The sequence below is a fragment of the Catharus ustulatus genome, chromosome Z (assembly GCF_009819885.2).
Source record: "Catharus ustulatus isolate bCatUst1 chromosome Z, bCatUst1.pri.v2, whole genome shotgun sequence".
In the NCBI taxonomy this organism is placed as follows: domain Eukaryota; kingdom Metazoa; phylum Chordata; class Aves; order Passeriformes; family Turdidae; genus Catharus; species Catharus ustulatus.
The window spans coordinates 35884518-35907984 of record NC_046262.2 but is presented as its reverse complement, the minus strand read 5'-3'; the positions used below and the strand labels follow the sequence as shown (position 1 = coordinate 35907984).

General features: G+C 39.5%; 1 protein-coding gene across 1 annotated transcript in view; it reads left to right on the top strand.

The window, feature by feature from the left end:
• The first annotated feature begins 10390 nt into the window (after nt 1–10390).
• The window catches only part of LOC117010639 (guanine nucleotide-binding protein G(q) subunit alpha-like), a 118410-nt gene continuing 105333 nt past the window's right edge, over nt 10391–23467 (top strand). The window contains exon 1 of the mRNA XM_033085385.2: nt 10391–10948. Coding sequence (XP_032941276.1) covers nt 10813–10948 — 136 coding nt within the window. The 5' untranslated portion in view covers nt 10391–10812. The remainder of the gene's footprint in view (nt 10949–23467) is intronic.

The window sequence follows — 23467 nt, the reverse complement described above, 5'->3', positions numbered from 1 at the left end:
CCCTGTGTCTGCCTTTTATTTCTAGGATGAGAGAAAAAGGCATCGGTATGTGCTAAAAGGATACCAAAAAATGGATAGCCAGAAGCAAAGTAGATCCCAAATATTCATTGAGGAAATAATGTCCTGAATCAAACAAGTCATATTTGCTTAGTAACAGGGGAACTAATAACTGATGGTGACCTTTTACTAATAGTGATGGATGGAAATGTGAAGTGAGTTACTCTCTTATGGGAAGTATGGCTGATGTTTTCTGCAAACTGAGTTCTACTCCTTTCTAGGTGGTCTACATGCATAGAAGGAGGGATTTGATATGACAGAGGGAAGGAAACATACCTGTAGAGATAATTCCTGTGGTTGAAATACCTGTATTGGCACACAGGGCTTTGCATATGAATTTCTCTTACAACTATTGTCCATTAGGACTGGAATCCCAATGGTCTGGACACTAAATAGAATTACAGAAAAAAGGAAATATACTCCTAAACTGTTTATGCTTATGTGTGGATGATACAATTTCTCCAAAGCCATCTTCCCCTGGCCCTTGGAACTTGCTGTAATGGATAAGGTATCCTAGATACCAAGGCTGACCCAGATTCCTTAAGAATTTGGTCACTCTCCTAGCACTTCGGAACATAATTGGTTAGAAATTAAGATGTTTAATTGGTCAGTTTCTGTTCTTTGTATAAACTTCTATTGGTTGTAGTTGGATCCTTCCTGAACCTATAAATATAGGTGTCTGCCCTTTGTTCTTTGAGAATCCCGCTTGACCCCCTTTCGCATGAAATAAACTCGTGTGGAAATCGTCAAGCGTGGCCTCCGGTCTTTCTCAGCTGATGAAATATGGGTTTCTGAGAGATAGCTACGTGTTAGCACTCTCCGGTCCCGTTGAAATCCACCAGGGACCGAAAAAGACTGAAACCTATACTTATGGTCTATCCATATGCATGACAAAACAGGTCTGGTACTAAAGCATAAAAATATGCAACATAAACAAAGCTGTCAAATAAGACAATGAAGACAAAATGGGAATGTAACAGATTAAACAAACAGTAGGATCGACATTTTATAACATAGAATTCTAGCAACAAATAATACTTCCAGCTCAATACTTAAATCTCGCTCTTCTCAGCATGGTCAGGTGTTTGAAGTATTATATCCAATGTAAGCCTCCATGTAGGACTTGATAAATCTTTTGTGAAGACCATGGAGTTGGTTTTTTTCAATTCATAAAGGAAAACAGCACAATAGTAATCATTAAGGTGAAAGAAGGTTAACTTGTAAACAGAAGGAAAATAGAATTAAAATTGCAGTTAAATTGAAGTTCACTTGATCACAGAATCAATTAGATTAATCAATCATCTGAGATTATCAAATCCAACCTTTCACTAGACATCACCCTGTCAGGCAGATCATGGCACAAAGTGCCCCATCCAGTCTTCTCTTAAAACATCTTCAGGGATGGATGACTCCACAACCTCTCCAGGAAGCTTGTTTAAGTGCTTAACAATTTTTTGTGTGTTTAAATTGTTCCTAATGTCCAACCTGAACCACCCCTGGTGCATGCTTCAGATTGTCCTCTCATCCTAGTTGCCTGGGAGAAGATGTTGACCTCACTTGGCTACAGCCTCATTTCAGTTAGTTTTAGGGAGAGATAAGGTCACCCCTGAGTCTCTTTTTCTCTAGGCTAAGCAACCCCAGATCCCTCAGCTGCTCCTCAAATGACTTACCTCTAGACTTTTTCACCAGTTTAATTTCCCTTCTCTAGACAATGTAGGGAACAGATAAATTGTGAAAGATCTGAAGGTATAAACAAAGGTCTTCATAAATCTTGGAGTGCTGTCTCTCTAATGACACCACAAAGTGGCATCAAAAATCAGTCACTTTGGTTTACTGGGTATTTTGCCATGAACTTTCACAAAGGAGCAATGTGATCCTTGAAAAGAGTGTAAATGGATACTGCATTGAAGTCCTTGCAGAAGACATTAAATGTGAGGAGCTGATCTTGAAAAGACCGCATTTCTCCTATTAGAACTCGCACTTGAGAATGCCATATGTTATTAATATGATTTGTAAATTACAACAATATATTTGGGAAAGGTAAACTGTGTAGGGTTCAAGGGACAGAATGTATTGATCCCACCTGGGGGACCAGTGTACACTGCAACTAACATGTTTTCTTGTAAGGAAGTTACAGATGACCTCAAGTGAGTTCCTTCCCCCAGACAGGGTCTGCTCTGTGTAGTCAGCGTGCCATGGAAAAATCCATTGGGGCACTGTTCAATTCTGCATGGAGTGCCCAGCACCTAAGGAGATGTAAGATATTACTATCTATACCCCTCTTCTTAGCCTGTCTTTTTGAAGCAACCTTATTAAGTCACTTGTTGGGCCTTTCTCACTGAAATCTAGAAAGACCCTTGCACGACTTCACTCTCGCCTCACCCCACACCTCCATGCAGAACAGATTATATTTGGCGTTACCAGGCAAAAGAAATAGATGTTTGCTTAACTACTTTTTGGAAATCAGAGTGCTAAAAATTGAAGATTATTTCATTAGAAGAATTTAGAACTCCATAAGGAAACTTAAGGAGAAGTATCGATACATATGATACACTAGAGAAAGTGTCTACTTTTTTTTTTGCTATAATACTACCAGCTTAAGATTACTTGTAAAGAGACTAGCAGAGATTCTTTATGAGAATGGGTATAAAAACACTTCAAAGAATCAGCACATTAGTATTTTTCAGCTGTTAAAATAATGAAAGTACAAAACTCCAAATAAAGCTCAGCCTATGTGCAAAGACAGGCTTTTTTTATGGGAAAAAAATAAGTCTTATCTAACAAAGAAATACTAATAAACTGATAAAAGTGCTTTGCTCATGAGTACTGATGATCATCTTGAACTCAGAAACTATATATTATAGATAAATCTGGCCATTATGAGATTAAACACTTTCAGTGAAAAATATTTGTAATGTCAATCAGTATGTGAGTCAGAATTCTAATTCTTAAAGTACTCTTTGTTACTTGCAGTGGTAATGATGTAAAGGAACTCAAAAAGTAGATTTACAAGTAGTTATTTATTATAAATTGCAGCGGGAGTTCCTAAATCACTTACCTGAATAAATAAGAGCTTTTTGAAAGCTATCTGGAAAAGTAAATTAAATTACTCACTCGTATGAATGTGCCAATATTTAATAAGTTCTATGATCCACCAATTTCAAAGGGAACAAGGGAACAAGTGTATACGTACACAAACAATAAATCATATCTTCACATGGACAGCTTGGAAAATTATTGTATGTGGAGGTATACATACTCATGCATATTATGCTATGAATGCCAAAAGCCTTGAGAGTACTAACAACTCGGAAAACAACTTAAACACTCTGGTACTCTTCACTGTTAATTATCAGCACATTACCAGAAACTTAAAATAGTACTTCTTTTTAAATTGTTACATTTTCTCTTCTATCTGACTGATATTTTGCACATCAAAACAAAATGCAGCTTTTCTGTCTTTTTGGATGGAAAGAACAGTAGGGGGAGCTCAAAGCTTTTTTTTTTTTTTTTTTTCCCTGAAAATCTCAGATTTATGACTAATTTCTTAGCAGAAGCATTAATGACAAAAGTTTTCCTTCATAAATAAAAGAGGTTTGAATATCCATGTAATTCAAAGTACAGCTACAATTACTCTCAGTATCCAAATTAAAATTTAACCACTGATTTTTTAACCACTGAGATTTTCTTTGGAAAATTTCCCAGTCTCGTAGAAGTTTTAATTCTGTTAAACACTCTTTATTTTGGGGTAAAAAAAAAATCTTCTTTCTCCTTAAATATATAACCATCAAAACAAAACCAAAATTTTTGAGGATTTTTATTTAGATTATGTGTAAGGCAATGGAAACCAACAGTTAAAAATACAACCAGATTAGGAAGCAGTCCCATAGAAATGCACTACCCTGACAGCCCACTTCACAGTTATACCAGGATAATGCATAGGATTGATCCAAATTGGTATTTAAACAATCTTAGCATTCTATCCAATTCTCTATGTGTGTCCAAAGCAGCATTTTCTAAGAATTGAAAAGTCTATTCTCTGTCTCTTGGGACAAATGAAACAAATGTTATCCTTTTCCCTACCAATGAATTTCTGTTATTCCCTGAAATATTATTATAGATTCACCAATCTTCCTTAAGACTGTAGAGCACTATCTACATTCCATGTTAACTGCAGGAGAATTTGATTAATAACAGCAATTGCTGCACTGCTACTATTATCTGTGCATCTCCGGAATGAGAATTTTTTCTATTTCTGCCCAAATTCAAGTTCATAAACCATCCAATACTGGTTCATGTGGCTATCTGAGATTATAGGTGTAATTAAAGTTATGTAACTGTAACTATAGTTATAAAATGAGGCTTACAATTCAACCCACATTTTTACTTTAGTATGTAACTGAGTGCCTTGAATTCCTGCATGATACTTCCTGAAGTATTGAAGGGAAGCCAATTATTTTTCTAACTTCCAACTCATTTTTCTCTGTAACTTTAAATATTTCCACGGAAATACTACTTTTGTCAAGTATTTGTGATGATTTTATATAAGACTTAATGAGGAATGATGACCATTTTTTCTAAGTACCACAAGCTTTTATAATAGGTTCTCATATAAAGAAAGAAAGATACTTCCCCTATTCCTGTACTTCCATTTAGAGGAAAACATTGATCACCTATTGTCTTTAAGATCCTTCTCTGCATTCACTTTAAAACCATAAATACTTGAAACAGTCTCCTGATGGACTTTTGTTATATTTTAAAATAATATATATATCTCAATAAAAATAATTTAATTGCTCATCTGAAAATGCAATTGACTAAGTCATAACTTTTATCCTTATGTCACGTATCCCTCACACATTTCTTTATGATTTTCATTAGGAGATTTGGTAGTAATGTGCAAAATACATTGATGCTCCTATTAATACAAGACGTGAAGCATACACAAAGTACACAATTAATTCCTAAAGCTTCTAAATTCTTGCATGTAATTCGTGTATAAATTACATATTGAAAAGATAATTTTATGAAGTACTATTACATGCATGTGGGTATTTATTTTCACTGGAAAAATAATTTTTCACTTTACATACTAAACTTTGGTGCAAGATTGTGAAAAGTATTGAAGAATGCTTTGATTTTGGATTAGTCTTCCATTATAAAATTATGGGCAATGAGATAGTTATATAGTTAGATAGTTAGATAGTTCTTCTCGTGACGTACTTTGGATTGCAAGAAAATAACCTCAGCTGATGCACTCTTTGGATGATCTAAAGATTCATTAAATAATACTTCTCCATTAAATACCAAAAGAACTACCTCTGTCTGGGTAATGTGTAACTCTTGCTTCCCTGTCCTGTGACACAGCGAGAACTAAGATGGGAATGAGGGCCTATCAGTTTATCCTTTCTAATTGTTAGACTATTTCTGAAATAGGCTCTGAACAAACTGGAGGAGTCACATGATACCAATGTGTATGTTAAATATATTTAAGGGAACTCAGAGTCTGACACTACTCTGAATGATAATGAAAAACACTGCAATTCCATTGAAAATGATAGAGTTACTATGCTATGAAACGTAAATGAAATCAGAATTAGGAGCACATATCCAAGATATGTGCAAGACTGTAGGGGAAGAGTAAAAGGTTAGAATAGAATGTTTGAGGTCTTAGATAGATAAAACATACAATGCCATTAACCTAGCGGAGCATGAAAAGTCCTATTGATGGCAAATGAACTAGACATTATACAAAGTCTCTCTAGGTTAATAAATAGGTGTGATTATATATATGAATAACTCACTTTGGACATACACAAAAATAAGAAACCCATAAAGAATAAAAGCTGCCTTGTTAAAAATCCAAAAAGCTGAAAGAAAAATGTGCTTGAATGTGATGAATGTAATAAATACACATAAAAGCTATTTTGATAGAAACAAAATGCCAAAATACGTTTTTATAATTTACGATACATACTGTATCCTGAGCTGAACACTTAATCACAGGCTTTGCTGAAACTTTTGGGAGGAGATTTTAACCTATATAACTGTCAAATAATAAAAATACTAATAAGCCTTGGTGCATAATTGGCATCCATTTCATGGTAAAAGCAATACAATAGGACAAAAGTATTCAGAGAAATAGATGCCAATACTGAAGACTTAAGTATTCCTTTTCAGTGAGTGGCCATCTTACTGTAGTATCTACCAATTTATTAATGCAATTTGTCATGTAGCTATGTAAAGCGTGGTGAGATTTTTCACTTTACTTTGGGGTTTTGGTTTTTTTCAGGGTTGAAATTTATGGTCCTGTTCCATTAGACTTGTGCAGAACAATACAGGAACAACTAGCTCATGCAGGTGATCCAGCAGCTTATTCCCATAGAAGTGGTGGTCTGGATCACACTGTGCCTACCAGACGTTTTCCATGAGAAGGATTGAAGGGTCAACCGAAACTTTGTGAAAGACAATGCAAATCCTTAAACTAACAGCAAACTCTGGAAAAATACCCAGTCAAGCAAGCAAGAAAGCCTAACGACCAAAAAAAATACCCACCCAACACAATGCTCAAGGATCAGTTCGGCGCACAGTTAAGGAGGCAAATCATGCGGCTGGCAGGCGGTGCTGCTGGAGCGGGCGGCCGTGCGCGCCGGCGGGGAGCGCTGCGGACACAAGGCTGGCTTAGCGCCGGGCGCGGGCTGCGCGTTCCGCTCCGCGCTGCGCTCAGGAGGCACGGCGGGGCTGCCACAGGCGCTTCTCCGCACGACACCCTCTTCTGCAGAGCAGAAGCGTGTCGAAAAACACTCGAGCTTTTTCACAAGATAGGTCATCTGTAAGAACCTCGACGTGCAAACAGGTAGAAGGAAAGAAGTTTCTAAAATTCCACATCAATCAGGGGGTTAAATCTTCCCTAGTCGTTAGCCTGTACCTTAGCACCTTAGCAGTCACCTTTTGCATTGAAATAAGTTACACTGAGAAACATTCAGAAGACAATTTGTCAAAACTACACACACTGGAACCAATGGATATCAGTTGAAGGAAATTGCAAATACTGGATGTTATTAATTTAACAGCAGAGAAACAGCAGATACATTTTATTGGGGTTTTTCCCCCCCCTTAGAAAAAAACAAAACAAAACAAACAAAAAACCAACCCAAACAAAACCAGTGAACAAAAACCTGATTAGGAGGGCATACTGGAAGGATAATTTGCTCAACTCAGACATACCAACAGCCTCTAAATTTACTGGAAGCATTCACAAACAGGACTGGGACGTACTTGTGCACAGTACTGTGCAAATATCTTCTTAATGCACAATAGCAACTAAAAAACACTCACATGATATACAAATTGTGAAAATCCTATGATGTTGCTATACACAATCTTCTGTTTTACTGTCATGTGAGTACCAAGTTCAGATACCATTTGGAACCTGTCAAAACATTCCAAAAAAACTGTATTAGGCAGAAGAGACAGAGGAGAGTGACAGTAACTATCTTCAGGCATATGGAAGGAAGCAATTGAAAACTGGGATAGATTACTGCAAATAATGTTATGGACATGATAAAACAGCAGTAGTTTCCAAATCTTTACTGCTTTATAAGTAAGAATACCAAAGATGCAAGGTGTTTTATACCATCTTTTCTTCTTCCGTCAGTCCCACTTTTAATTTCCCGTGGCAGTAAGCAACATGAATATGTCTCCCAGGCAATGAGCTGCACTGGAGACTGCTTGGATAGAGGAATACATATTAGTGCTATAGGGAGGCTTATCAGGAAGTATCTGTCCAGGACTGGTAACAGAATGGATAATATCTATGGATAATAATTACCTGTATGGGCAATAAAGATTTCTGTCATTTACTGATAGTTGTTATTAGAATAAAATATTTATAAATGATGTTTCACATTTCAAAACAAAAGCCAACCATTATGGAATTGAGGTCTGGAAAGGAATTTCCTCATAGGTTTATTATCATGTAATTGTCCATAATGGGGTTCTTCTGACTTCCACTAAGTCATGAAGCAAATGAGTAAAACAGTGTATAATGGCTATCTGCTGATACCATATTCAGGACTAGATGGTTCATCCATTAAAAACCTGAAGACATTTACTCTGTAAAAATTTGAAATCCAGTCATATCAGTACAGGTGGTAGATGCAGATTCCAGGTACGGTCTGTGGGGTGTCTTCTCTCATTAAAAATGCAAAATTAAATGACAGTTCTGCATTTGAGGTACATACTGTGTTCATGCTTTCTGTGCCTTCTGAGCATACAAAACAGTTAAGAAAGTTTAGTCCAACTTCTTCTACTGCAGACTATTAGTTTTTTATCGGACCAGTGTGCCCTCAGTTTTGGAGAGGATATTGATTCATTTTGCCTAAAGGTTGGAAACTCATTGACCTGTCCCTAACCTTTTTTCAAGATGTGATTCCTGGAGATGGCTGCTGTGGATTTGGGCATGGTGTACAAAGTATCCAGCAAGTATTTCTTGTGAGCTCTACCATATACTCACCTTCACTCTTTTGGACTCTGGCATTTAGAAGAAAACTTTAATATTTATCCCATACACCCAGATAATTATTTTCTTGAAGTAACCTCTCCCTATTTTTTGTTACTTGTTGTCTCTGTAATTCAGTGTTGGCACTTTAGAAATCTTAATTGCATGTAATGTTAATGCATCTGGCACCAGAACAATACATGTGAATACATAGATATACTTACATACATATAGGTTTTAAAAGAGAGAATATGTTTTGAAGGAAATATAATCTATTCCTAATAGCTGGAACTACCCGATTTTGACTAAAAGTCATTGACTGGAATAAAGAAAAAAGATGATATGACCATTTTTATACACTAGATATACTAGTACAACATAGATCTATGTGGAAATACTTTTTTTAAAGTAATGATTTTTTTTCATGCTGTAAAAAAATTGATTGAATGTATTATTCTCCTGTTTTATAATTCTTTTTTTTTTCTTTTCTTTTTTTTTCTTCTTATTTTTAATTCCTTAATTGTCTTACTCTTTAGGGCAGATCTTACTTAAATAATTTTGTCAGTACATATGGAAGCTTTTAGGAAAGAGCATATGAATTTCAAAACAGATGTCAGCAGGTGCTGGTGAGGTATCAGTCATGGAGCTAGAAGACAGTGATGTGCCTTTCTATCCACTACCTAGGCTAGTGCCAGATTCATAGCCGATTTGGCAACATTCTTCGATACAAGTAGCTTAAAATGGAGGTGGCCAAAGGAAGTGCAGGTGTGGCAATTCTGCGAGGAGTTTATGAATCCACAACAACTAGAAGGTGCATCAGTGCGTTCTGCTTTGTATGCCATCACCCCGAGGGTCACCGAAAGCTACGTGGGGACAGCTTTCCACGGACTGGGCCTGAGGCAGGGGCTGGGGGCGAACAGAACTCACCGCAGCCGAGTATCGGCCACACCGGTGGCGTTCGGTGGGGTGCCCCAGCGCGTTCGTGCCGAACGCAGGACTTTGCCTTCCCAGCGGGGAGTCCGGGCGCTAAACCTTCCGGGTGCCTTCCCATTCCGGCCAAAGGTGGAAAAGGCATTTTCGTCTCCTTACTCCTTCCTTCCTTTTCCGCCGGTCCCTGCCAACCCAACTCATCTCTCCTAGGATGGGAACCGAATAAAAATATGCGCCCACGACTAGAAACAAAGGAAGCGAAAGCAAACACAGCGTTAGGGAAGGCGCTGCCCGGCAGGACAAACCGGAGCACGCAGAGCTCCTCGCAGCCATTTGGCGTGAGAATCCGTTCAGTCTCTCCCCGCACCTCCTCCCGTGCCCGCTCGTCCGCCGCGGCAGGGCGGGCGGGGCGGCCCTGGGGGCGGCCCAGCGCGGGCGGGGGCTCGGCTGCCCGGCCGCTCGCCCCCACCGCGCCGCGGGGCGGAGAGACAGCAGGAGCGGCGGCGGGAGACGGGCCGCCATATTCCTGCCGCACCACGCCCGCGGAGCCCAACCATTTAAAAGCCGGTCGAGCTCGACCCCTGCTAGTGTATTCGTTTCCCTTTCCGCTGCTCAGTAGGCAACGCGGGCAGGGCCGAACAGAGCGGAGCCGAACGAACAGCGGCAGCTCCCTGACAGCGAGCTCCGCTTTCCCTCACCGCCACCCCCGCCTCCTGCTTGGAAGGGCGAGCGGCCGAGCCGGCGGGAAGGAGGAGCGGCCGCGGGGAAGCTCTTCCTGCCGGGCAGCGGCGGTCTCACCCACCCCGCAGGAGCCGGGCTCCCGCTCCGGGGGCGGGGAGCGGCGGGGAGATGTGTGCGGGGCGGGGGAGGGATTAGTGGGCATTACCGCTTCCACGGGGGGTGGGGTGGTCGCGTCGGAGGGCGGCGGGGGAGTCGGCGGCCGCCAGGGACATTCGGGGACCGCGCAGGGTGCGGGCAGCGGCGAGGGAAAGGGAGCAGCGGGGCGAGGGGCGGCTTGGCTGAGTAGCGCTGCCGCGGTGGATGTTTCCATGTTGTTCGGTGCATGATTTAGAGGAGAGGAGGAGTTGGCAGCGGCGGGTGTCAGCGGCAGGGAGCGGGGATCCGCGCCGCCAGCGGCCCTGCCTTTCTTCTTGCCCCTCTGTGGCATCGAGGCTGCTCTGCCTGCGCGCCTGCCCTGCGGCGGCCCCCGGGCTCTCGGAGAGCGCCTGTGCCCCCCGGGGCCGGAGCGGCGGCGGGGTGCGTGTGTGCGAGTGTGCGTGCGGGTTTAGGGGGGGTGGGGGCTGTGTCTCAACCAGTTAGGAAGAATGACTCTGGAGTCCATCATGGCGTGCTGCCTGAGCGAGGAAGCCAAGGAAGCCCGACGGATCAACGACGAGATCGAGCGGCAGCTGCGTCGGGACAAGCGGGACGCCCGCCGCGAGCTGAAGCTGCTGCTGCTGGGTGAGTGCGGGGCTCCCTCTGCCCGCGTCGGGCCGCTCGCCTCGGCCGGTCGCCTCCGGCCGCCGCCGCCGCGCACGCCCCAGGTGCCGCCGGCTGCCGCCCGGGCATCGCCGCCTGCGCGGTCCGTGCCTGGGCGCGGGCACCCGGCGGCGGGGACGGCGTGGCAGCGACAATGACTGCGGTGCCTCTGGGCGCTCGCCGCCCCCGCCGCGGGGAGCCGCAGGCCGAGCCCCCGCCGCGGGGAACGGGGCGTGTGTGCCTGCCTGCGGGCATCGTCGGCGGGTGGGTTCGGTGTGGAACGGGAAGCGGCCTTCCAAAATGGAGAGGGAACGGGTGGCGGGTGAATGAGGGGGCTGCGGGACGAGGAGCAAATGTCGATGTGTGTGGGAGAGCGGTGGTAGCGAAGCGGATTCAGGAAGGGATTCTCAGGGGGAGTCGCTGTGCAGGTCGATGGTGGCGGGTGTGATATCTGCATTGTTCCCTGAGCTTCGGGAAGGTTGTTAGCTCACCGGTTGCATTTTTTATTGTGATTTTTATTTATTGAGGTGAAGTGGGATAAGGGGCTTGTGCATCGGTTTCTGTGAAGGAAGGGGAGCCGCAAAGGCCCAGATGCACATGCCAAACTGAGGGATAACCTGGTGTGCAGGATGATTACAGGATCTTTAATACCGTTGGAATCCACCCACTGGTCAGGAAATAAAATTAACCGTATCATTTCTCCTTAATTAAAACCGAGGTTGCTATTTTAGAGTTGCAAGCATGCAGAGGCTGCATTTATCTAAAAGAAATTTGGCTTTGGTTAAAATAAGCCTTTCAAATTAAAATATACCTGCCCGTGTCCAGTGTGATGCTCTGTGTTGCGTAGCTCCCTGCTAATACTTCCTGCCTTGGACTGACAGGCCTCAAGTATTTTTGCACTAGTGTCTGGTGTGTGGATGAGTATGTTCCAACTGGACGTGGGATGTTTACGGGAAAGATTTTTTCTTAGGCCATGTATATGGAAGTAGTGATTTATACGGAAGGAAACTGCCTCTTCATTGAGATAAGGCAAGTTGAAAGGAAAAGTTTGAATACGTTTTAGTGCTTCCATGTGATTATGCTATTTCCTGAAGGTTATCTTTGGATATGGAGAAGGTTGGGAACTCTGACTGGTGTGGGAGAGAAGTACTGGACATGGATGCAACACTCACAGTAATAACTTTCTGTCAGATTTTGGCCTGATTCTGGTTTATGGCAGTGCATGGTGTGAATTTTACAAGATTCACAAAGAAGATAAAATAGATTGCCCTTGCTTAATAATGTGGATGCCTAAGTATGATTAATGATAGACACTTGCTTCAGTACAGGAGGTTCATACATCTGTTACTCAGATGCAGGTTTTTTTTCTGTATATTCTTGATTCTTCTTACAGCAGTGCTAGAGGCTTCTCCTACATTTTCAGAAATGTATGAAATTCACTGAGTGAGACTGATAGGTATTACCTAGAGAAGAAATTCAGAGATTCATTTCTGCATTTAGGAATGCAGAACTTGAGCTGCTTTGCAAGGTCCTCCCTATTACTGTTGGGTTGGTGTGGCAGACTGGACTCTAGTTATGGCATCGCTTTGGACCAGATAATGTGTGGTGATTTGCAGAAGAACAGGGGAGAAGCCAACCCATAGAAAGAATTAGAGAACTCTATTGAGTTTCTTTGTGAAAGATTTCTGCATTCGTCATCAATGCCAGCTAAGAGTTCTAACAGGCTTGTGAAAGTGGAGGCATGATGTATTAGAGATCTAGAGGAGTGAACTTTTGACTGCATGTACTTAACAGCACCTCCATATACCTGGGTAATAAAACCAGTACAGAAATCGTTATTGTGCATGCATTTTTTTGTTTTGTCAACCTCTGTCATATGTTTGACTGAAAGTATGTATTATGTATGCACATATGGATTAACACTTAATGATCTTGTACAGTACAGTGTGTGGTGAGTGATTCTTGGTGTCTTGGTGTTGTGTAGACTCAAGTGTCAATTTCTACAGGAATTTTAGGGAAATTTTTTTCTTAAGTGGGTATATTTAAGTACCTTAGAGCCGTATTTTTTTAGTCACTTTAATTGCTTCCCCAGCATAAGCAATTGCTCAGTTAGTAAGTTTGTTATTTTTATGGGCCATTCACATGGTTATGAGACAGACAAAACCATTTTCCAATGGAAATATATTCATTAAAAATGGTGAGGCTGGTAGCATGAAAGCCAACTGAACATGCTTAAAAGTCATCTGATTTTTTTAAAATACTGAGTAGACATTTACTGTCCAGTATAATCTCTTTCTCCCTCATTTTTAGGGGGAAAATCACTAGTGCTGCTTAATTTTATGTAAACATAAGCAAACATGTTTGGATTTTCTTTTTTTCTCAGTCCTACTCTTTCAAGTATTATGAGTCTGAAAAATCTAAGTGCATTAAGCCCATTCTTTAAGTATGGGACTAAGGAATATGCTTTGACTTGTAAAGAGAGTACTAACTAGTGCAGTTTAAGCTGAACCTAAGTGGCTGTGTGTTTCAATTAAATCAGCCTAAATCAGCCTTTCAAGGCATCTGTGCTAGGTTGTTTTATTATTACACTTGCTTACAAATTAGGTGTACGCACATAAAAATGCACGTATGTAGCAAACATAAAGAAAAATATTAAACTTCTGGGGTCAGAGGAAAAGGTTTTGTTCCTCCATAGCTTCTGAAAGGCAGAGTGCCTTCTTGGAAACTTAGGTTCCTCCTCATTGTTACTGTGTCACACACATACACACACACGCGCGCTGCTTGGTACACTCTTTTAATGTGATCTTCATATATTTTTACTTTTCGTGAAGTCACAGAGTTTAAAATCTGAAGTAATTAGTGTAAAACTTTTACTGTGTGCTAAAATTATTTTTAGGCATTAGTTTAAAAATAAACATTCCTTGATTAAATGTTAAAATACTGCTTTTAGGTAATTTTTGTGCATAATTACTCAATTTTTTTTTTAACATACTAGAACAGGAGGAGTATTTTTCTACAGTTGTAATTGTGGAAAACCAGAATCTATAAATATGCACTGAAGTGTATTGCATAGTAGTAGTTTCAGCTAGCAGAATTTGGCTGAAGTGTTTCGAGACACTTTGGAACAAATTCAGTCTTCCACCGAATTTGATTTTAATCTGTATTTTTCAAACTCTTCTGGATACCATTACTGCTGAACACTTTGTAAAACCCTGTGATTGTTCTGCAGAGCTTACAGTTGTTGATATCCATCCATTGTTTGCTGTAAGCTGTAAAAACACATTGTTTTTATAATTAGAGGAGAAAACATAAGAGGTGTTCTAATGTTTTGTATTTACCTATACCAATGTGTTCTGCAAGCATGTATTTTAAGCATGTATGTGCGTATTTATTTTTATGTAGTAAGAGCTATATATTACGTATATAATGTTTTGGTCATACTTCCATATATAATTTTTTCTTACCATCCTTGTAAATTTTCCAGGGACTCGGAAAGCAGCATTTGAGCCTGTATAGACAGGTTGTTGCCATAAACCATCAGTCCTGGATGTAGTCTGTCTGTAGACTCTATACATTAATGTTGTACTCTGTTTTCTCCCTGTGCAATGCCTTGAGTACCTAAGAAAATAATCTGCAAGTGCTGTGCTAGCTATGCCTATGTGCCTGTAAACCCTGGCCATATTAGGTGCTGGGGACGTGTGCGACAGTGCTATTTTTTTGCAGCATATTGGTTGGTATCGTATCACTAGCAAAGCATGCTTTTTCAAGAGCTAGGTGCTTCTTATGTTGAAGACAGGGAATGTCAATGAAGAGACGTGTGCCTTGATTCAAGTGTCCTCTTCTGTGGGCTGTAGCACAGAAGGTAGATGGATGATAAGCCATTTGAAGTGGCGTGAACAGCAGTCAATCTTAGGCCAAAAGATGCTTTTGAGCATAAGGTGAATATATGTATTATTTCTTAAACCTGTGTCAGCAGAGTTAGATGTTGAACATGCAGAACTTGCTGTATTTACAAAGAGGCAGACTTTGTGTTAGATACATTGAAGAGGAAATGGATCCGTTAAGCCAACAATGGCAGACTCTTGTTTCATGTAACTTCTTCACATGGAGAAACAAGCTTCTTTATTTTTCTTGTAACTTGTATATTTATTGGTCTGCCCTACTCACACTGAACTCTTTCAAATAATTTTAGGTAATTGACACAGTACATATTTATTACTGTAAAATGAACAAATAATTAACTTACCTCTTCATACATATTGTAGCTAGCTAGATAGATATCTCTTATTTAGCAGAAGCTGTTTCTAAGGAAATATAATTTCATTCTGGATGTACAACACCTTGATGTATTCTCGCATACACAGGTATGTCCGTGTGTAAGATCATCTTTTTTTGTGCAGTAGGAAAACACAAATTATCATTTGGATATCAGTGTGATAATGTGAATAACATATTCAGAAAATATTTGGGAACATTTATTTTGAGTGCGCCACAAAAGGATACCTTGTGTGCAACACTTCAAAAGGGTTTGTTGCTCTTTTGTTTTTACTAACAAGTGATAAGTGATCTACACCCACCAAAGTTAATATGAACTAGGGGAAGGTCTGAACAGTTAAAGAATTCAGACTAATTTAGCTTTATTTACATCTCAAAAAACCAAGTGACCCCCAATTTGTATGCTACACTGACAGTGTTGAATATATATGTAGGATGAACAAATACATTCTGAGCAGAGAAATCTTGGGAGAATGGGCATTTGAGTGTGTGCTGCAAAATGAAGGAATAATAATTCTGCTCCTTTAGTTGCTTCAAATTAATTTTATTGCATATGGTGGTAACAGCAATTTCATAGGGGAAAACACTACCTTGCAATCTCTGCAAAACTAATCACAGAGAGGTGTGAGATAAAGTAAGGTAGATGTCCAATTAGTGGTGGTTAGCTTTGCTGCAGCAATAGAATGCTATAAGCGCAATATTTTTTTCTATCACCTTCCTTAAGTTGAATGGTAGAAGACTAAAGAAAATCTGTTCCTGTACACAAATGCAACTGTGTATGAACAGCTGTTACTGATGAAATTCACCTTTTATTTACCATAATTATCAAACTTGGCAAGAACAAAGAGCAGGAAAGCAGGAGAAAACAAAGAATTAGCATTAGGTAGCACTAGGAAGCCATACATAGGTGTTGGCCAAAAAGAAGGAAGCACGCCACAGGTTTTAAATACTATTAACTCTGTGCAAAGAAGTTAGATGTGTTAAAACTGGATGAGAGAAGTCCAAGAGATACCAAAGTTTTAGAGGTTAAAAGTTTTGAAAGTTACTGGGAGAGTTCCAGGAATAGCACAAATGTTTTTTCAGGCTAAACTAAAATTTAAATCTGAAATGTTCTGAAGGCACATTGTTTCCTCAATAAGTAGTGCTGATACTGAGACTAAACTGAAGCATGATTGTCTGCAGATTTTGTCCTTTGTAAGTTTTCAAAAGGGCAAATGGCATGGAATAATTAAACTACCTAATTTGTACACTCTACTTACTGTTTATCAGTAGTGCAGAGTTTTATCCTAGAACCCTGATGCAGATGCAGTTGCCAACAGAAAAGTGCTATTGTTTGTTTCATTCTGTATTTGAGAAGATGGTGTGGCTGTTCCAGAAAGCAAAATAAGCCCCACCGAACAAGATTCCTCTGTCAATCCATTAAGGCAGAATAATCTCAGAAACTACTGTAATGAACTGTATTATTTAGGTGAGCCCCACTATCTTGGTTCAACTCATCTTTCTGTGGAAATCAGGGCGTGCAATACATGTATTGCTTAAATAAGCAACAGAACAGTAGAAAATTTATAAAAGTGGAAGCAACTAGTGATTCAGTAAATTGAAAAGGTAAAGGCAATAACAATATTGCCTCAGCACAACTGAGCTGTGTATTGACAGCTTCATAAAGGACCTTTGCTATTTGTAATTTAGGTTGACCTGTGTGTGGAAGAAGCATCTGTTAGGAATGAATGAGGCTCAGACTACTGCCAGAATCTGAGTCTGTTTGCCTCAGAGTGCATGGATGAGATTTCTACCCAAGGCCTTATTCTCGCTGATTATCTGTGTCTCTTGTTTTGTCAAATGCCATTCTGGAGAATGCCATTGTGATCCGTGTTGAAGCACTTTGGTTCTCGGTCCCAGCTGCCAAAAGTCTATTGAAAGAGGATTTGTTTTTCCCAAAGGAAATTATGGAAAGTGCAGTTAAAATTTGAAATATGTTATATTTCTTCCCTCTACCCCAGTCTTCTCTAAAGAGCTAAGTGCAGTTAGATCCTTAAGTCTTTCAAAGTTAAATGAAAAATACAGCTCAGGTCTTGGTAAGTGTCACCAAATGTGGATCAGAGTAGTGTTTGCTCAGATAGGGTTAGCCATCTTTAAGTTAAATCCAAGGTAAGTGCACAGGTTTCTGTTCTTCTGTAGGAACTTGGTGCATTTGGATGTCAAATAAAATCCACCTGTTAGAGATTCTTCTAGTAAAAGGAATCAAGGGAGAAAGTAGTGATTTAGTTACTGCATGGCCATGAAATCAACCTAGAGATATCCCATTCTTGATCATACTTTCTTAAGCTAAGGTATGATGTAGTGAACATGTTTTAGGTACACTTTGAAATTTTCCATTAGGAAAAGATATTTTAATTATAATAGTACTTATTCTTATGGCACAGAAGAACAGTTTTGTTAGTGTGTCTGTCACTGTACCTGAACTCACTAGACACTTGCATAAGCTTCTTAGTCCTTGGCTAATTAATTGATCTAATTATAGTCTTTGTCAAGAATCCTTATACTGTATGAGAGTATTTCTGTGAGTTAAGGAAACTTGCTTTTATTTCCTTGTTCTGTAAACCCATCACGGGAGAGTTTTTAAGTCTTCAATATTAATATTCATTATCCTGCTTACATTAGTGAATGCTAAAAAATGATTCTGAAAGGTACTCCAGCCCACATTTCTGGGTGAACAGTGTCATCGAGAAAGTCAAACAGAAGGCTTCTAAAGCAGCTACTAACTCAGGAGGCCAGAAAAATGCAAAATACATAGAAGTTGAAAAAGATGCCATAATTCTTTTTGCTTTTGGGAACTCATCAAGCTTGGGAAACTGATGATCAAGTATGAAACTTATCTTTTGCTCTGATAATGGATTTGCAAAGCACTGTAAGTGCTTCTTAGTCTCATAGACCAGAGCACCAAAAGCTATTGAAATTAAATGCTGAAAATTAAAGGCATCAATCAATAGCTTGAATAGATTCTTACACAGCTGTCCAGGTACCTGGAGGATCTGAGGCTTCTGTTTTTGGAGTGTACTGTCTAGATGGTGTTGAAATGAAGTACTTATATTGATAGTTAAAACCTTTCAAAGATTATTTGCAAAAAGGAACAATAAAAACAAACAAAAAAAACGAATCCAAAGTTCTCCTTTGTAAAATTTGTTTTAACTCAGTTAATCTTTTTAGAGGAAAAATAATGATTCTTACAGTATTCTCACTTGTATTTCTGTTTGTTTGTTTTTGAAAAGAAAAGAATAATAGCCTGGTAAGAGAGAAGCTGTGTAGTTGTGCTGGGGAGAAAAGCCCAAAAAATAAAGGACATATTCTTACACTTATATTTGAATAACTGTTAAATTCTCTTTTCTGTCTTTTAATTTCTTGTTTATGTGTTAATAGAACCTGATGCTTGGAAGTGTTTTCATACACAGCAGCAATCTTCAGGCCACTTGAATCTGTCCTGTCCTGCCACTGCCCATTTTTTTGAGAGGTGGTTATGATGTTTTCCCCTGGTCATCTTCAGCAGTGATGGGATTAGTAGTTAATCCCAGAGTGTAGGCCACCAAATAGCTCTCTGACTGACTTGACCTGTTATTAAAGGAGAGATTTAGAGACCAAAATCCGTTTATCTCATTACCATTGCCCCAATCTATTAAGTCCTCTTCTAAGTGATTTTTTTGTGGGAGGTTTGATCTGGGAAGTTACAGGTGTTGCATGCCATGGCAAAAGGATTTAGTATAAAACCTTTGTGACAAACACTTGAGAAACCTTTTTTTTAAGCTCCCCTGTTAGGGGAAACCTCTTTGGCAACATTAAAACTCAAGACAAAACTCAGGCTATAATTTAGCCTTTAGGTCATGGAACACATACTCTTTAAACATCTGTTGAAACACTTGGAAGATGTGGAGGTGTTCTTTATAGAGTCAACCAACAATGCTTCAAGAGCAACTAACTGCCTGACTAATCTTGTGGCCTGTATTGGTGGACAAAGGAAGAGGTAGAGATGTCATCTATCTAGGCTTCTGTAACGCCTTTTATACTGTGTCCCTTCCCAACATTCTTACTGTCAAATTGGAGTAGAGAAAGTTGGATGGATAGACTCTTTGATAAATAAAGAATTGTTTAATGGCTACATCCAAGGAGTTATGGTCAATGGTTTAATGTTCAAGTGGAAATAGTAATGAGTGGCATCCCTCAAGGAATCGTACTGTTTAATTCCTTCATTATGACATAAGCAGTGGGAAGTTGCACCCTCAGCAGATTCCCAGGTGACACCAATCTGAGAGGTACAGTTGGTACCTTTGATGGGAGCTAAGTAGGCCTATTGGAACCTCAACAAGGTACAGCAGGGCCAAGTCCAATGTCCTGGGTATGTTGCCTGTGGGTTGGGACAACCCATGATATCAATACAACGCAGGGGATGAATGGATTGAGAATTGCCCTGGGCAGGAAGACTTATGGTTACTGGTGAATGAAAAATTGGACTTGAGACAGCAGTGTGCACTTGGAATCTAGAAAACCAGGCCTGCATCAGAAACCTGACTGGGTGGTCAAGAGAGGTGATTCTTGTCTGGTAGGACCTGGAATACTGCATCCATTTCTCTGGTCCTAGAACAAATGGGACACAGACCTTTTAGAGTGAAAAGAGCTACAAAAGTGATCAGAGGAATGAATAGAGTCTGAGGTAGTGTAGGTTTTTTAGCCAGGAGAAAAGAAAATGCCAGAGAGACCTTGGAGCAGCCTTTCAATATACCAGGAGTGTGAATAAGAAAGCTGTAGAAAGACTTTTCATGTATCTGTTGGTAAGAGGACAAGGAGCAATGGTTTTTAACTGGAAATGAATAGATTGAGATTGGACACACAGAGGAAATCTTTTACAGGGAGGCAGGTGAGATGTTGGAACATACTGCTCAGAGAAACTGTGGGTCCTCTATCCTTGGAAGTGTACAAGGCCAGGCTGGAGGGGTCTTTGAGCAGCCTGGGGTAGTGGGTGGCATAGATGATGTTTGAAAGTACCTTCCAACCTAAACTGCTCTGTGATGCTGTGATTGGACTGCTGTGATAAGTGATTTCCTGAAGTTAAAGTTTTTGGTACACCTTCCTAACTTGATAGCTGTAAGAAACAATGCTTTATACATACATTTTTTCCCCCTCTGGAAGCACAAAATGCACCTAAACATATTTCTGGTTTTTTTTTGGTAAGAAGAGAATATTAAGAAGAAATAACATGAGATTTAATTTTTTTTGTAATGTGCTCATTTTCCTCTTGGTCTCTGTTTATCTCAGCATTGAATTAGTAAATAAATTAAAGGAGATAATAAACATTTACTCTGAGTGATGCAAAGATGGACTTCATTTAGGTGACTGTCTCCTGGTTTAGCAGCTTAATTCGTAGAAAAGCAGAACAAACAATTTGGGAGTAAATTTGCTTTAATCTAAAACTGAGTTTTCTACAGACAGAGCAAAGATTTGCTGGAATTACTGTATTTCATTAAATTGACTAACAGCATATTTCATAGAATCACAGAACGGTTTGAGTAGGAAAGGAACTTAGTTCCAACACCCTACCATGGGCAGGGACCTTGCACTAGACCAGGTTGCTCAGTGCCCCATACAGCCTGGCCTTGAACACTGCCAGGGATGGAGCATTTACAGCTTTTCTGGGCTACTTGTACCAGTGCCCCACTACCTCCACTGTTAGCATCAGTGAAATGGCTTGTCTTAAAATCCCTTAAGCTTGGATTTTAGCGCCACTGGTGTTCATAGCAATCCAGAAATATTCTCTGCCCAGGCCAATTTTTGTTCTCTTGGGTTTTATTTACTTAGTTGTAATAATCTTTTCCTCTTACCTGCAAGGCAAGATAATAGTGAATCCAGATTCACTTTGATTTTGTTTTGTGTTTTCCACAACATAATAATACACTTCTATTAATTATTAGATTTAATTAGGGTTAAGAGCTAGTCTCATGGTAATCTCTGAATTTTGGCCTTTGAATCAAAACTACATAAACATCATGAGCAGAATTTGCAAAGAGCTTAATAGTGGCTGTATTTCCTACACCAAATACAAACCTCTGATGCTGAATAGCGAAGTTAGTATGTATGCGTTTAAATTGTTTTCTTGGAGAAATTTATGACACAAATGTTCTCTGGGTAATGACATTCTTGTGCTTTTGTTGGTTTGTTTTGTTTTGTAAATTTACAACCATGTTAGTTTTATTAGTGCAGTTTTCATTTGGTTGTTCTCAGACAATGCTTTGAATGTTTTGATTCACAGATTTTTTTGGTCTACAGTTTCTGGTAAAGTGAGAATGGTAGATTTAAGTATTTGCATTGCATTTTTTGTCTATGAGTTTTCCCATTAAATAATATAAAAGCAGTAAAGCAGGAGCAGATTGTCTTTTTGTTGTTTAAAATGACAAAATATGATGGGATTTTAAAACTGGTCATTACACAAAATACTACATGTGACTGTACGACTTGTCAGGCTTCTAGGACATAGTCTTTTGTTAGAGTAGCTTAAAAAGGGGGGCAAAAACTATCATGAAAATACTTTGTAATGCTTTTGCTTTATATTGTAGTTACTTTCAAGGAGTGACAGTATTTTCTGGAATAATGTATACTGCAGAAACCTTTTGTGTCTGTTTTGTCTTGTTTACGTGATAACAAGCTACTTCTGCTTAGTGGCATGGAATGTTCTAATACCTTCCCATTTCTTTGCAGGCTTTTTTTTATGTGCACAGTGGATCAAAACTCTGCAGAAGTAGTCAAAACAGAGCCATAACCGAGACAAATGTTAATTTGTTGCCTGAACATAACTATCTTATTTAAAACAGTATTTCAGCCTACCAATGTAGACTGCAGTTTAGGTATAGTGGCATTAATTATATATGTCACTGTGCTCAATAACTCAAGCCTGTTTTGTGGGTTTGGAAAGGTTTCTTTTTGTAGGTATTTATGATGAGGTTTTCTTCTTTGTGTGTGCTTGTGTGTCTTTTGAGAGCATGATATGTAGTTTCTTGAATGAAAATACATGGTTGCACAAAGGTCTGATAAGGTCTTCATGTATTGTGGAATTTGTTATCTGACATTAGATAAAACATAAGAAGTAAAATAACTGCACTATTTATTTCTTTAAGTTCATCATAATCATGAACATTACATTTATTATCAACTTTGAGTACAGAAAGAAAATGCTCCAGTATCTTGGGGCTCAGTCTGGATAGTTCCATAGTTCAGTTCTAACTTTGTAACAGTAGAATGGATTTTATGATCCTTTAATTGTTTTTGTAGCTGGTTTTTTACTTTTTTCCAATTCAAGGTCAGTACTGAAGTACAGATCATGAGAATTGAACAGACATGTGTACATACTTTTTATTACAAGTTTCTAAGTATTGCAAGGTGGAATACCACTGTTGAGGTGTGTTCAAGGAGTGTAACAGTGTACTGAGCCGTGACATTAAATTATTCATGTCTAGGTGACTGCTATAACCTAAATGCTTTTCTAAATTATTGCTTTTTAGGGTGGGTTTAGTCAGTGTTTGACAAGTTTATATTTATATTTGGATACACAGTATTGGACTCTTTCTATTTTACAGGTTATTCTAATAAAGTTTTCAGCATCATATCACAATCATTTACCAGTTCACAGCTTTTGCATTGTAGTACTGTGACAGTACTGCAAGTACTGTCAGTAATAATTTCATGTTTTTATTTTATCTCATGGGTGAAGATTTTTAAGGTGTTTTTAAGTCTTAATATTGTTGGACTCTTGTTTGGAAGACAGTTGTCTGTTGAGGACTTTTGCCTGTGCAGTTTACTACTTAACTGTTTAAACAACTTACTGAATGCATGCTGTGTTGGTTTGTTGTTTGATCAGTTGCTTAGCAGATGCCTAGCTCTTCAAAACCACTGACTTTGTACAGCAAACCATCTGAATACTGTAACTCCATCGGTCTTTGTATGCAATCTCTTTCCCTCACCTGTTTTTCACTCTTTGGGTATTTTTGGGTGATGAGTTCAAGAGTGTCAAGTCAGTATGCCTGCCTAACCAGTCCTTCTAAAACCTTTGGAGCCTCTGTCTGACATTCTGACTTGAATAAATCCTTTGTGTTGTTGGTCTTCACTGGACACTCTGTCATTGCAAATGTGGTCTGTGCTTCCCTAAGAGAAAAAAAAATTGAAAGTTACGTGTTAATAAATGTTAAG